General features: G+C 37.8%; 1 protein-coding gene across 2 annotated transcripts in view; it reads right to left on the minus strand.

Annotated features, from left to right (window-relative positions):
• crtac1b (cartilage acidic protein 1b) overlaps positions 1-11,979 on the minus strand; it is a 21,221-nt gene extending 9,242 nt beyond the window's left edge. For both annotated transcript variants that reach the window (XM_077730116.1, XM_077730115.1), the window contains exons 1-6: positions 11,819-11,979; positions 7,362-7,549; positions 6,143-6,339; positions 5,328-5,464; positions 1,507-1,663; positions 172-306 (exon numbers count right to left, since the gene is read on the minus strand). In XM_077730116.1, the coding sequence (XP_077586242.1) occupies positions 172-306; positions 1,507-1,663; positions 5,328-5,464; positions 6,143-6,339; positions 7,362-7,543 (808 nt within the window). In that variant the 5' untranslated portion in view covers positions 7,544-7,549; positions 11,819-11,979. The remainder of the gene's footprint in view (positions 1-171; positions 307-1,506; positions 1,664-5,327; positions 5,465-6,142; positions 6,340-7,361; positions 7,550-11,818) is intronic.
• Between the last annotated feature and the right edge of the window lie 5,000 nt (positions 11,980-16,979).

Raw genomic sequence — 16,979 nt, forward strand, 5'->3', positions numbered from 1 at the left:
CATAAGTTAATTTAAGATGATTTGCATATTAATAGCATTCTGGATATTTCAAAGGACGATATGTTGAAGGGATTTTGACACCTTCATTTATTTATTTGGTGAAAAAAAAACATACAGACAAGTTATTATTTATAGTCTATCCGGATCTTTAAACCGTAACTTCCTTCTTACCTGCCTGCTGCGCCACATCAGTAAAAGTTCCATCCCCGTTGTTCCGGAACAGGAAGTTGGGTCCGTACTCGTTATCACAAAAGACATCAGAGTAGCTTTGGCTCACAATGGGCCCCACGACCACACCCCGGCCTCCTGCACAGATAGTAATTATAAGAGATGAAGACAAAATAAACAGCAGCTCTGATGAACCCAAACATGCTGACCGTCATTTGCTGCTTCAAGACACATTCAAGAGCAGAGCCGTATTTCTATGTGACATTAGTGAGGTGACTACCATGCCACTTTGATACACAACTTCACTGACTATCCCCCTCTTGAAAACTGGGTGATGAAAAAGCCATCTTGTGTACAGTATATCATTCACAACTGTTTTGGCGCAGCCCCTCCAACTCGTCTCTGATGACGGGCAGCTTGTAAAAACGAATGTGATGATGATTGATTTGTCAACACACTGTCCCGAAAAACTTACTGGAATGAATTTTAAGGACTTTTCAATGACGGCCGACAATGTAATATGGTTTAACTCTCGAGGGTGCTGCTTATCAAAGACAGAAATCACGACCAAAATGGGACACATTGTCATTTATTGTGCTGTCTGTGCAACAAAGTAAGTATCAATCATGTTTGTCCAGGAAGTTACAAACTGTTTGTTCAAAAGACGGTGGAGTGAGTTAGAGGTGTTGATGTAAATAACTTAGTTCAAGGTTATATGCTTTTATTTAAAAAGCAAATAACAACAATAATATATATACATATACATATACATATATATATATTTTTCCTATAAGTTTTCCTTGTGAGTGAGTGTGTGTGCGAATTTGTCTCCTTATGCCCCGTGATTGGCTGGCCATCAATTCCTGGTGCCCATAATAAACTGGGCTAGGCTCCAGCACCCTCGAAAACCTTGTATCAATGAGCAGATTGGAAAATGATTGAATGAATGAAATTTTCTGTACAATTAAGGTTTCCTGGCATCTTACCTGACATTGTTTATATGACTGACTGTTTGTAATTGGACTGGCTAAACATGGACAATACTGTGGAGGAAACTGCTAAAATGCAAAGTGTAATGAAGGATGTTGATTGCCTGTCATGACAATGACTGGAGTAAATACTTGATAAAAAAAAATGAGAAAAAAAACTGCAACCCATAACAATCAATAACAAGTTCAAGTTTGTTTTCTCTCTTGTCTCCTACTTGGCATAAGTTCAACTTGCTCACCTTTTTCAGGTCTAATGTTTTACTGTACGGGTACAACATTCACTGGTCTGCCTAAATCAAATGTTAACTGCTTTGGTCACACACACACACACTCACGCACATTTACCCACCAGTAAATTTGTTGACTCCCGCTTGCTCAGCCACGTTTGAGAGGGCGATGACGCCTTGCGAAAGGTCACTCAATGCTTCGTCCATCTCTATAAGCGCATGTGGCCCCACGGTGCCACTGGCATAGTTTGCTATGTAGATGGCATAACGTCCTGTACCCTGGAAAATGACAACATGTTGAAGCAGCTACAACTCATGAGTAGACATCAAGAAATGGTAGCAAAACTGAGTCTGCAATATGTATTAACACTAACTAGTGTGATATTAAATAATAATTGCTTGCTTCTTATGGCCATATGTATTTTAATCTGACAAAAAAAGAAAGCAAAAAGAAACAAGGACCAATTTTGCAGTCCAGACCATGTGTCTAGGAAGGTTTGGGGTTGAGAATTTATGGTCTTTTCGTACATGCTTCTTGCCAACATCCGACCAATGACAAAGACAAAGCAATTTTGTGTTAACATCCTGCTGAAAAACATCAATTTCTTCAACTCAGACCAAAATCAATTTCCTGTTTGAGCTCGACCTTAACAATTTTCATTAATTTTCTTCAAGGAAACAGTTCAAACAAAATGTTCATTGTAAGGTGAATGTGCACAATAATAGTAGACTATTAAAAAACTTGAAAATTCTCTGTCAAACTTTTAATATTTTACAAATACTAACTCGATTGTTAAATGAAAGAAAAGGAAACATTCCACCTCTCTAACGTCACTAAAATAGTTTTGAATCATTTCTATAAAAAATACATGTTCGAAAATGTTACAAACACCTTTAAGTTTTCTTAAATGAATGAGACATGAAAAAAAATGTTGTTAGTTTATTAAAATGATTTGCAATTACTGGTAATGTGTTATGTTGTAGTGCAATGGATATGGCAAATTATTAATACACTTTTACACAGACTTTGTTTGCAGCTCATATTTGAAATGTGTTCATATTTAGTTGATGAATAATGAGTCCTTACTTAAAAAAAAATGGGGTAGTAACAAAACTGTCCCCCCCAAAAATCAAAATAGCTTAGTTTTTTTTTATTGTTGCGAGTGAAATGTAAATAAATATCTACATATTGTAATAATGTGTATAATAGACTGAGGGCCTGAATCATTTTTTAACCAACTTGACACGTGAGAGAATTTGTATCATGTTGTTATCCAAAGAATCGATAACATATCATCGTTTGGTGATTTATACCAACATCAACTGCAGTCCGTTTTGTCTAATCAGGGAGCTGTGCACTATGCTACACTTGTTTTCCAATTACATTGAGCAATGTCTTGTCTTGGTGAATAGAGCATAATAAAAGCAAATATAATATTTGATTATGCTAGAATGTGTGAAAGAACACATTTTGATTCTGTCCATTTACACACTTAAACCAGAAAAAGAAAAACACACATTTTTTAATCAAACCCTTTTACAAGTTTGCTTGCTTTTACTCCCCCCCCTCCCCAGCCTCTCGTTGGAGATTAATTTCACACTCCATTATCAGTCAGAGCCCCTGCAGACACAAACGGAACCACACTAATAGACCACACGCTTGATTCCAATGAGTTTCCCCACCAGGCTGAAACATATTTCAGTCAATGAGAATGCATGCATATAAGAAAACACACACAGTTTTACCATTTGTGTCAAACCTATACTGTATTTGCACAAGACACGAAAATCAAATGTCTCTGCACAATGTAGCAATTCCTTTTATTTCTAAATGTCATCAAGTGTCACATTGTCACCCGCTGAGGTGGGCAGCCTCAACTACACTTTATCATGCACAAAGATGTACTCCCACTCACACACAGACACACACGCAGCCTTGCAGCGTGAAAAATGAGACTGAACTACAATGAAAGACCTGAAGGCCACTGGCAGTTACTTAACAAACCTAAAAGTCAATGATTTTTCAATAAGTCTTTGCCCAAGGCTAGTTTCTGTCAGTGCAATTGCCAGTGTGATGAGTGTGACATGCAGCTTTGTAAAGCATATGTTGGGTGCCAGGTTTTGTGCCCGCAGGGCTCCCGAATCCAACTCCCTTGAAATGATTAAATAGAGAGATGCAACCATCTTGCCATAATTTGTTTTAATAGCATGTTTTATGATTGTTTTATGACAAAGCTTCTATCATGAATGGAATTAACTTCCCAAATCAGCAGTATATCTCAACTACTTCAATGAACTAAAGCTTCATGAACGTAAACTAAATAGGGCGTATTTAAAATGTTTGCAAACTGGGTTATTCTGGTGCATGACAACGAATTTTGAAGGCAGTTCATTATCCTTTAAGAGTACCAGGTTTTCCACCTTCTTCCAATACTTAGGTGTGGTCGACTGCACATGTTCTTGAGACTAAGCAGTACAAGATATGAATGAATGACGTGATTGATTAATTCATGCTAGGATTTGTGAGAATATAAGGTGAAAACCTTCCTGAACACACTGTCAAGAAGGCTACCTTTATATGCAGATAAACACCAGTATCTGGCAACAATGGTGTTATGCCAAATGTTTCATTAACTGTCAAGCACATCTGAGCAACATATGGACCAGCTTCTAATGACAAGATTGCATTACCATATAATTAAGAGAACAGAATGTATTCATCTTATTAATGTGATAAATTCATCTCATTCATACCTCAAAATAGAAGTGAATAAAAAATAGAGACAGCTCTGATTTTCTCAAATTGCTTCAAAACCTTCTTTCTCAAAAGCCGGCAGTGTGCCTTATAATTTGATGTGCCCTATACATACACGCAACAATATTAGTTAAAATTCCCTTTAGCACACCTACATCTAGTGGATTATATCACAACCTCCAATCACTAGTAATAGTCCTTATTTATGAAACCAATTCATTCATTGAAGATGTGCCTTATAATGTAAAAAATATCATATTTTTGATCTTAAAATATACTATTTGAAATTTGAACTGCTTCCCATGTAAAATCAACATTGCCATTTCTGTCCCCAATGTATCAATTCTAAGGTGATTATCTGCTTAAGCGACCTGATCGATTGATCACCGGGAAATTTTCCGACATGCTAGTTGGTAAGCAATTTCTGAATAAATCTCTCAATGTACAGTGGTACGTAACAGTTTCCATATGGACAAACATACCATTCATGCCATATTCATGCACTACTCAACATTGCTACATCTTTTGTTGCCCATTTGAATGTAATTTAACGGAAGCATGTTCCCCATCATCCACTTGGAACCGCCACGGAAGAACACACCCATAAACCGTCTTTTTGGCTGGCTCTTAAAGTATTAGGCCATTACACGTAGATATCATTCCAATCGGGGTGGCAGACGCACAACCCATCAGAGCTCAGCGAAATGAGACTGCGGGTTGGAAGAAAAAAATAACTAGTGCAGGGCCAACTGTCCTGTCCTCACTATTAGCTTCTTTATCCGTAGATTGGAAGTCATCGTGCGATAAGAGACAAAGAAAGAGTCGGTCAGAGAAAAGTAAAAGAGGCGGAAAAGAAATGAAAAAGGGGTCGAAATGGAAAAATAAAGAAAATGATACTGGGCAAAGAGCAGTCATCACTCATCCCCTCATACGAGGTTCTATAAAACAAACGAGCCCCGGCCTATGTAATTACACAGCTTGGCGACGGACAGAGGAAAGAAAATGGCCAAGCATTCTCCCCCAAATGAAGTGTCATAGCACAAACTGAGGAGGGCGGCGCAGGCACGGCATGAATTATTGCTGGTAAACAAACAGAAGCAACCATGCATGTACACAGGCGACACGTGTTTGTGCGTGTGTGTACGTGTGTATACTGTATATACGAGTATGTGTGCTTAGTGTTTATACCTTTCTGTCCACGCAGGCCACTGAGCGCCCGGCCATACGATTGGCCACATCTCTGTGTTCATTAATGTCGTCATTCAGCAGATCCTCAAATCGTCCGTTCCGGAACTTGAAGAGTTTGTCAGTATATGTAGCGCGACCTTTGTTGCAGAAACAGGAATAATATTCATGTATTATTTTCGGCATTTTTTCATAAATGAATGGATATTAAAACGTGTTGTTTACTCTTGAAATAGAAAATCTAACTCATATACATGCAAAAATAAAGCAATTTTCATCATGTAGCTGGAAAAATATACAACCATGTGGAGAACAAATGAGATTTAAATCCAGAACCTCAGAAATGCGTTAAACATAATCCTGTTACTATAGAACCAATGTTGTTTAAAGTGGCTTGACCTCAAAAACTATTTGGCAGACTTACATACCACACAACCTATCTCCAGTTAAGTCTTGTTCAAAAATTTGAAAATCTGAAATCAGTTTCATTATTGCTCTTTTCAGTTTTCACATTTCTGTGTCATGTTGCTCCTAATTCTTTGTCGATAGTAGTTTAAATGATATTTTGGAATAAAACTGCTATGTCTGGATGAACTGGAGTAGCTCAGAAGAAGCACTGACTAAACTATTTTTCCGGAATACAATTGGTTTCTCAATAGGGTTTAACCTTACAAAATATTTAAGGGTAATCGTAGAAAAACAATAAAAACATTGTCAGAAAGACAAACATGAATCTTTCCTAACACATGACTGCAAATATATCTGAAAATGTGTTTGTTTGTTTTGTTTTCTTATTTGGTTGTTTAAAGTTCAGTTACCAGAAAAGGCGTTATTGCTGTTGAGTACATAAATCTCCTCTCGGCCATCTCCGTCAATGTCACATGCTGTTACCCCGATGGCATTGCCTTGGCGGTCTCTCAGGGCGTAAAACGGAGAGTTGCGGTTGTCCACCGCAATGTTGACAAGTCTCTTTCGTAGCTTATCGTACTTCAGCACCAGGTTGGGACCATTGTAACTGTAAAATGGACACGTTGGAATATGTTACATCTACTTTAATGAAAATCTTACCAAAAAGGGTCAAATGAAAATAAACGCTTAGATAAGCTAAGCCTATGATAACCTAAATGCAAAAAAGGTGTAAAATAAAACAATAAAAAGATGACAACAACATTTTTAATAACTTAATCATTTTCTTTCAAAGATGTTCGGCATACAGATAAAAATAATGGTTTCTGCTGCCTGAATAAACATGAGGGCTGATTTTCAGCAGTCTGACAGGAGCCAGGTGTATCAGTTTCTGACTAAAGGACCTGCACATTGCTCTCAGAAAATGCCTTGCAAAATGCTGGAATATCCGTCCATTATAGTTGTTAGTTTAGATAGCATCTTCCAAACACCAATCTTGGCTAAAGTATCTAAACAGCATCGCAGCACAGCTGCCTCAAAGTCTCCTTGTGTGTTAATTCTCCAAATTTTTGAAGTTCCATGCCTTTAAAAAGGTATAAAATGCACAAAAGTATCATAAAACATTGAGTAGTACTCTCAACTTTTAGAGTGAAGGTCATTATGTCAATACTGTGATATAAATGAAGGCCATGATGATCTTCTTCTAATGTGATGCATTCTCCCTCAAAATTGCTGCTGAATGAGACGTCTTTGCAGAAAAGACATTTATGAGGCGCAACCATTTGCATCCATCTATCTACAGCCTTTGAGGAATTCCTCGTCGCTTCATTGGTTAGAAGCAAGCTTGCCAAAGCATCTCCATCAGTGGCACTATGTCCAATCTCATCCATTATCATCACATGAGTGAGCTCTAGGCCTTTTTAAGTCTTTTGCCTTTGTCTTCAACCTTTAGCTCAGAAAATGAAGTGCTTCTCCAACACTCACTTGGATAGTTATCGCTCACAAATTCAATCATCCGTTCAAATTTGTATAATGGACACAATTAAACGAAGTTGGTGCCACTGTGAGAGAAACATTAAAAGTTGGAATCATTTCACAAGGTACCCCACTAATTTCCACCGACTCGCTTACCCTGCAACAAACACCTCCAGGTCTCCGTCACCGTCAACGTCAGTGACAGCGACACCGTAGTTGAGTTGGGTGGGGTTGTTGTCGTAGTCGGGAGGAAGCAGGGTCTTGGTTACGGCTGAGAACATCGGCTCCGAACGCTGGCTACAGCAAAGTGTAGGCAGCAATACGACAAACCACAACATTGTGACCTACAGGGAGGAACAGCCTTGGGATAAAGTTGTCCTCTTAAGTTTTACACATCAATTCGACATTTACAATAGGCTGTAATATGCAAAAGTATTTTGGAGGGGTGACTCATGGGTATAAAAGACGTATAACTAAAGTAGGGGATAGGAAATATCCTTGGCTGCAACAAATTAGCAATTTCTGGTTACACCCAACTAAATTTAAGATACGTCATTCATTGAAGGTGCGTCTTAGAATGTGGAAAATACATTATTTATTTTAGTTTTCCTACATGACTTAATAAAGATGTTACCAAATGCTGCTATCAATTTTATTTATTCAGTTATCTTCTGTATCGTTTGTATTCACAAGGGTATAGGAGGGTACTAAATTTGAGCCGCAAAATTCCTTCCATTCAGATAACTTATGCCACAGCCGTCTCTCTTAGCTCATTTTGACCGACGGAATATATTTCTGTGACCGATTCAAGCAAATGAGAATCGCACAATAACAGTAAATTGTGTGTTTGAAAACGGTAACAGCCCAGCTCGTGTTGCTAATTCTCCAAATCTATTATTGCGAGACAAGCGACGGCAGATTTTTGGCCAGGCTTTTTGCTGTGCTCAGACATAAAGATGAAGATATAGCACTGCACTCAGCTGCATTCTGCAGACTTAGAAAGTGAACAACCCATCACGTGAAGACAGGCTGAGGAATTGCAGGACAGAAAATCCATACAGGGAGCAGTGTCTCAGCCCAAGGCTGAATGGGAACGCAGAGGAAACTGATATGACCTGACACAACAGACCTAAGGTGTTGTTTCCCAAGGGATGCTAGCCACCTCTAAATTGGGAAGTTATTATAAGATGATAGGACACAGTCAGGTCTAAGAGTCTTCCTATTAGTGGTCACCAGAAAAAAAGTCGGACAAGGAGGACTTCATCCAATTGGCTTTAAAGTTCAGACAGGTAAAAACAACTCGGGAGAGGAGACCAACATCCCTGAGGGGAGGAACAGAAGACAGAAGGTCACCTCCTTAAAGTTGAAATAAAACAGTCATCAACAGTTCTTCAAAACTTAACACACACACACACTAAGTTCATTTAGCCAGTCTGCAGATTTAAGCAGGGGACCTTTTGTCATCGTTCCATGGCTGCTTTACTGCCGCAGCTTTCGCCCTCAATAGTCGCGTGCAGCGGCCCTGTGATCCATGCCTCTTTAATGTCTCGCCCAACTATTCCATTTAAGTTAAAAACTACAATGCGCTCAGAGTATTTCTCAAAAAAAAATCCATTGGCCGTGAGAGAAAGCACCTCCAGTGACAACACCAGAAATATCACAAGGGACGACAAATGCTTAACAGTTGTTATCCTTCTCCAGTAATTGTGTAGTCTTTAGCTTTTAGCAGGCTTGTCCTGATAATTATTAAATCCAGTTGGTGTTCTCTGCTAAAAAGTGTTGTTTGCCATTTTATATATTGGCTCATCATCCAATGTACTTACTGTATAAAATAGTCAGCGATTATATTTTTCTGCGAAAGGGAATTATGTGTCACCAAAAATCATTCTCACTGTATTGATCTTTCTTTCTGTCAGCAAACAAGCTTTTTCTTTGAGGTTTGACTCAAGCACATAAACACAGGCAGTGTGGGAGAATAACTGTAAGATACTGCATAATTTGGAATTGATCTGGTCTAAGCGACTACCGAGCCTCTATTGATAATACACATAAGTTGCAAATAGCTAGTTAGATGCCTCATAAAATCATTAAATCTACATTTCATGTCCACAAGTGTTTCTGTGACGATTCAGTTTAAGATGTAATAATGCCAGCAGGAGAAAAAACAGCATTACTAACCTTTTATCAGTATAGTTTCTGTGGAAAATTGTAGAGGTTGTAGATAAGACTGGTTTTCTTTCATTAGACAGAAAGGTGATGAATAACGAGGGGGTCGGTTCCACGGCATAAAGGGGCATCAAGATAAGAAGAGGCATGACTCAAATAAGGATGAGAAACAGGCTAAATACATGCTCATGAACAACACTACTAAAAGTAAAAAGAACAACATTGGTGGAGCATGATGTACTCCTGCATATACTATAGTTCAGAGGTCAGCAACTTGGGTCATCGAGGGCACCTATCCAGTCTGTTTTCCATATCCTACTTCTCCAACAAACCTGAATCAAATAACCAGGATTGTTATGAGGCTTCTGGAGAGATTGCTGAGGAATTGATCATTTGATTCAGGTGAGTTTGAAGAGGGAGACATGGATATACTATACTTCATTATACATTATTGTACACGGATGTAGTTAGTAACCATCATATTTCATAACATAACAATGATAAATGTATGTCAAGTCTATGAAACTGTCTATTGGCTCCAACATCAGACACTTATAAACTTGTAGAAATGCCTGCTTATGGAATATGGCTTGAAACTGTAGTAATCAGAGAAAACGCATGCATGCAAACTCTTCTAACTAATCAACTAAAATATATTGAAAAATGACAGTCTGGGCACCACTAAAGCAAATTGTTGTGCAAACTTGATAAGGAGGCATCAAAAGTTATCAGACATAAAAGAAGTGGCTTTACTCTGTCTTGAAAAGTCAAAGTTGTCAAATGATTCTTCCATTTGTACTTCCTGTGCATGTACAAAGCTATCATTACAAGTGAATATTACTGTGGAACAATGAAAAGTGTTAAGGTTCATTTTTAAAGTTATATGCAGGCTGTATTTTGCAGCCAGAACGTCCTTAAAAAGTGTCCCCCATAATTTACTCAATGTTCCTCAGAAGAGAAAGTACTTTAAGTTCGGACAGATGAGACTAAGGAACCACAGGGGACTGCATTGATAAAATAGTAGGGTTCTACCTTTCCCAGTCAAGGACGCTAAGCATATATCCATAACAATAAATCCCAATTTTCAAAGTAAAGAAGTTACAACAGGCCTTTTTACTAAGTGCACGAAGTTCTAGACAGTTATGTACACTCCATTACTTTTCAGGATATAATGCGTGCTTTACTGTTATCTTCCTCCCCTTGTGTGTGCGAACAAAAAACTTTTTTTTTTTAAGTATAACAATGAAATGCATGAAATGGCCCCGGGAAAATTGTCGTCTCAGGCCCAAGAAATGTTTTCACTTTGGGTTATTTATACTGGCATTAAGAGGCCATTACAGCAGCGTGCAGCATCAGCATGTGCCTTGTGGAGCGTTCATGCTCAGCTCTCATCCTGATAACACTGCGACAAAGAGCCAGTGAAGATGTTCACTTTCAAAACACGCTCACAGGGATCTTTTTAGTGTGAAGGACACCCCTGCTGCACATTGAAACACACACACTCCTCGGTTGAGTCCCAGCTAATTACACTTAATTTTAACTCACAGTAATCAACAGTCATTCATTCACTTTCCAAACCCGTTATTCTCACAAGGGTCGCGGGGGGAGCTGGAGTCTATCCCAGCTAACTGTGGGCATCAGGCGGTGGACATTAAATTGTAAAGAGTCACGTTAAAGTTAAATTGTATTTTATCCAAAACTCTGAAATCACAAGATCCTCAATACTGCCTACAGAATCCCCTTAGTTTATCTCAAACATAAAATGTGATATAATCTATGAGCAAAACCTTACAATAGTTTTAATTAATAGATTTAATATGAGGGACTTTAAAATTGTATAAAAGTTAATTTTAACGTGTGATCATTTTATTATTATTGGTCTACTTGCTGAAATCACTCAAACAAGCCTTAAAATGCACTTTATATGTAAAACCATCTGTATGTAACATACAACATATAACAATTAACAGCATGCTGTGAGGTAAAAATGTATTCTAATGTTTCATTCATTAATAATTGCGTATCAAAGAACAAGGAACTTTCGAATATCCATGAACTATGCGCGTTTGTAGATTAATAAAGATAATATTAGGAATTATTAAAAAAAATAAAACAGTGATTTGAAGTATTAACAAAACTTTTTAAACGCATCGTTTAATGCACAAGGATAGCATTAGGATATATTTCTTTAAAACAACCATCATATGTCAATACGCAGAGGAATCTTTATTTTACAGCGAGCGTCAATAAATGTTCCTTAAAAATGAATGTTGATTCTTATGCTGTGCAAAACAGTGGATCGCACAGTAAATAAGCCGCGATATTTACACTATGCACATGCATTGAATTACATAAACCTGTTGAAACATGAACTAGTTTAATGTAGTTTATCTATTTCAGCGCGTCTCCTGCATTAAGTGAAAAGCAGCAGCAATTGAGGTACTCACAGATGAAGGGAGGGGGCTTTAAACTCCAACAAAAACCTCCAGCAGAAGGCAGCAAATGAGTCTGTATCCTCGGTTTATTGTGCTCTGGGTTCCAGTGTTATAACACGGGAGTCTTATCTTTTTTTTTCTTGACACTTATTCCCTTTACTCAAATTCTAAGGTTTTGCTTTATGAAATTTCACGGGGAATGATTGGGGCCAATTGGCGAGAAACTCGGTAAATATTAAAGTAGGTAGCCAATGAGGAGATGGATATGCTGTAGTGGGCGTGTTCTCAGGTGTTCACTCAGTGATGCTCAGTGTGGAGATCAGCTGGACGGAGGCAGAAGAGCTGCAGTTGCGACTGTTTCATGTTTTTGAACCACAACACAGGATCTTTGACTTCTGCTCTTTACTTACGCTCGATGGGATTGAATACGTGCCCAGCAATGAGTGTCACTCACGCGAGCATACAAATATGTTAATTTACATATGCTACATGTGCAATTTTGACAGTTATTCAGGTAACAATGCTTGTTGAAAGTCCTACAGTGGGAAAAATTGACAATTTTGATCTTTTTCTGACTATATAAAAAAAGAAAGGAGCATAATGCATGGTAACAACAGCCTTTGAATCCTTACAATATGTAAATAACCCTATATACCATAATTTACCATAATCTCACATTTTCAAACTGTCTTTCACGTGTGTATTAAGAAACTGAGGGTAAATACAAGTAAAGATGAGTATAGTATAGTATGAGTATAGTAAAACAATCACAATAGCGACAAATGTGACCAAATAACAGTGTGTCCATGCGTGTGTTTGTATGGCGTCAAATAAAATCAAGAAAAAGACATATTATTAAATGATGACAGTATTTGCAGATTTCAGCCAGAGGTATTATTCTTATGTCATGCTTCACCAAGTATAATCTGCTGTATGCCTGGGATTGTGTGCGCGTGTGTGTGAGTGAATGTGTCATGCCGAGCCCCTTGGAAATGAGATGTTCACATCCCAAGGACGTTTCCCACCATAATTTAAAAGTGGCTGGTGCTGGAAGGCTTCGAACTGAAAGTGCTGAGGTCATAAAGCGTTGCTCCTCCATCTCCACTGTTATTGTGTGAGATCTATTGGTCTAAATTCAATGGCATGAGTTATACAATGCAAACACGAAAATGTCAGTTTTATGTCACAATGTAGTATTAAGATCCTTCACTACTTTGCGGCTTCAACATTCAGTACATCGTGTTTATTTTACATTAAGAATAAATTAAAAAGTTCATAAAAATGTCAAAATTCACGCTGAAATATAATATAAACGGTGTCTTGCCATGTCCTGTTTTTTCGAATTACTACATTTCTGATCGCACTCATTTGCTGTGGAGAAAAAGAGATACTGAGCCTACTACAGTTTTGTTTCGATTTGGAATAGTCCTTGAAAATACCAAGGCATCGCAATGAATTGATTTAGATGAAATAATAATAAAAACTCTGAACACAGTTTACCCTCAGTTACACTGTGGAACCAACAAAGATGTTCGTTGATTTGGGCCACTAGTATATTCTTCAATTCATCATATATTTTTAATATTGTTTTCTCCTATTCTTCGTAATGGGTGCTGGAGCCTTCCCTGTGACCCTACGTACACTGGATGAGCAGAGGAAAATGGATGGACTACACCTTTGTCTGTTTATTACATTTTAAAACATATCCCTCACCAGTGGACAGAATTGACAGCAATAAGTGTCTATAAGGCAGTGAGTACGTTGTATTCTTTGCAGGGGGAAGAGACATTGACACTAATTGAAGACTAGGTGTTGTGGTTTGTGACCGTCCTCTGACACCATCTACCTCCACCTCCCATTCGGTAGTTGCTAGGGTCATGGCCCTTTTTCTCCTCTTAGGTTTTAAAACAGAGCTTCTTGGGCTGAAAATGAGGGATGAATGAAGCACAAGGTAAGAAAGGTAATGGGAAAGGGTGATCCTCCCACACTCTCTCCTACTTTAAGGGCCATTGAAAAATGTATAGCACCAGGAGTATGATGAATCCCCTCTACGGTGCAATGGAAGAACTCTAGTCATATCGTTAAGCTTCAAGTAATGGTTCCCATGCCACACATTCCCCTGCCAGGATCACCAAGCGTTCACTCTCCTGACTAACAGGCATGCTGGTTAGCCTCAGTGCAGCTCGACTGTGACATTACTACAGCAGTAGGTCTAACGCCTCGTTAGAGGGGACCTCCGATACCCGAAGCTAGAGGTTCTTTATAAGCAGGATGCATTGAGCACCTCCTGTACAGCCACCAGGCACAACATTTCAGTAGGTAATTTAGTAAATTATATATTTGAAGCAACAATGCCTCACTCAGAATGCTAATACTCAAATTTGACAAACCTTGTAATAGAATAATATGGGAATTTCACATTTTTGTACGGTATATGTTGCCTTATAATGTAATCTCTTGACAAGTGATGATAGAAATGTTGTTGCAGCAAATGTTCATCAGATTATGGTATATGTTTATGACTGTTACTGCTCAATTTTTCCTTGCTGACAGTATGAATGCATTTGTCTTAAGTCTCTGTTTGTGCCTGGTGACTGCCTGGCATCCATTTCAGGTTGTACAGCGCATTTCGTGAAATATCAAATAAGATTGGCTCCAACAACCCTATATTGAGTAATTAAGGTTTAACCTTTATTAAGGTTCTCACTCAGCTCCCCCTGACTTTCAAGTGCTTGATTTATGCAACAAAGCACTGCATCTGCGCACTCTCTTCGACCTGACATGAAGTAATCTTAACGTTGAATGACTTGAATTTAAACACTGAATGTAACACGCTTCAACAGATGTAAGCTGCATCCTGCATAATTTCCATCTTCACTTGAGTGTTTCCCAAGATAACTTTTGAACATTTCATGCAAAAATTACACAGCCTAATACAAATGAAAACCTGTTTACCCCCTTATTGTTGTTATTCTATGTATTATATATATATATATATATATATATATATATATATATATATATATATATATATATATATATATATATATATATATATATATATATATATATATATATATATATATATATATATATATATATATATATATATATATATATATATATATATATATATATATATATATATATATATATATATATATATATATATATATATATATATATATATATATCCACGCACACATCTGATTTTCCGAATGAATGAGCTTCAGTTCGCATCTTTGAACCTGTGCAGCGAGGGCTGCCTGTACTTGAGCCTCCAGGGGTGCGAGCGCATGTGTTGCAGCGTGCGTTTGTGTGACTACTACACTTGAATCCACCGCACACACCCGTGCTTAAATATAGATTCAGCCAACAGGGTCCACAATAGATCAGACTTCCCCTGACAGTTCTCCTAAATGTCCTTGGCATTCCCACTCTCCCAACCTCCAGCCCCCCTTCCTCCATTCCTTGCACACCTTTTCCACACTGCCCTATGCAACACTGCAATATTTCTCATGTAGAAAGCTCCCATCACCACTGAGCCTTATAATGCATGACACAATCTAGGTATATCCCATAAGGTGTCACTTACCCAAAGACCCCGCTCCTGCAAACTCCACACTGATACCGTACATAGGGGTTAAGAACCATGACAAAAAATCAATTGTTAGTATTCTGGTGTGGCGGAGGAACTTTTTTTGTGTCTGCTCTAAAAGTTAATTATTTGTATCATACTGTTGCTTAAGTGTCAATTTTCTCCAACCCAAAGCAACAACTCATGTGCCTGAGTTTGACATCTTCCCACGACTTTGAAGAATTGCACCAATAAAACATTGTTTTCGCAGTCTCTGGCAAATATAACACACTCCTCACATTACTATCAATCAAAATTTTTAATTTAATGTATGAATATGTGATTTATATCACCCGTGCTGACGTAAATCTATTTTTGCATGGAGAGGGGGAGCACAGAGCGCTGATGTTTCCTTATTGATTGGGTGGCTTAATGGTGTTTGTTCTTTATAGCTGATCTCAGGAAATAAAGCAAATAGATAGCTGCGAAGGAGTGCAGTCGTTGTGACACGGTGATGGGGGGGTGACATTAGGAAAAGAATGCTTTGAGGGAAAGAGCAGGAAATATAGAAATGTCTTTGATTGATGAAGAAACACAATACAATCACAAGAATCAATTTCATTCCATATTTGACGATCTGACTGTAAAATCAGGACCTGGTGTCACATTATGTTTGCATCGTTGGCTCACAAAAGAAACACAAGTCGCCTCCAGGTATTACTGATGTGTTCTACGCGTTAACCTTTATTGACAACTTGCCACAAGTGATGGAGCACCTCCTCGCCTTCTCCGCTAATGTCGAGTGACGTTCCTTCATTTGCTTTAAGACTGTTTGGAAGATTCAGTGAAGATTTGTCAAAATGATTTGGAAAAACCAACCTCTGAAAAATAATTGGGTGTGAAAATATGTCAGGTTTGAGCAAAAGAAATCATTTCAAATGAAATTCCTTAGAAATTTAAGAATGTTAAAATATTACTTTAAAAATTTAAGTACTATGACGGACAAAAAGGTTTTTATGCAGTATTTATTTTTAATTTTGAAGTAACAAATATTTCTTATTCATTCATCTTGACTTTCCATGAGAACTTCACATCATTTCAGTTTGTTGTTTTGTTTTGTTTTTGTCTAATTGTGAATTTTCTCTTAGAGGAGGAGAGGAGGCAATTAATCCAGTATATTAGGAGTAGGCTTACTTTATAGTGACAGTGGCCGCCTCCTGACTGATGTGAAGCAAACTTTGGCTTTTGGGAGATAAAGAAGCCTGTCAAGCCACCTTTGTCCCTTCATCCTCCCTCTGTGAATCTTTCCTACTAATAGCAGAATCGATTAAAATATGAGAGACGAGGGAAGCAAGGGAGGAAATAAAGTGTGTGTCGATCTCCGATAAAAGGATGCTGGAGGCACATTCGTATTGAAAAAACAAACAAACAAAAAACATTTGAAAACAATGCGTCTGGATTTTTGTTGTTGTTAACATTAGCTTGCCCAATGAAGTAAAAACATTTAATTTATTATGTTCCAATTTTGTTACTTTTCTACTTTTACTAAACAGAAACGTACAGAGACTACCTGTTAAATTTTAACATTTTTTTCCT

Source organism: Stigmatopora nigra, chromosome 12 (assembly GCF_051989575.1).
Source record: "Stigmatopora nigra isolate UIUO_SnigA chromosome 12, RoL_Snig_1.1, whole genome shotgun sequence".
Taxonomy (NCBI): domain Eukaryota; kingdom Metazoa; phylum Chordata; class Actinopteri; order Syngnathiformes; family Syngnathidae; genus Stigmatopora; species Stigmatopora nigra.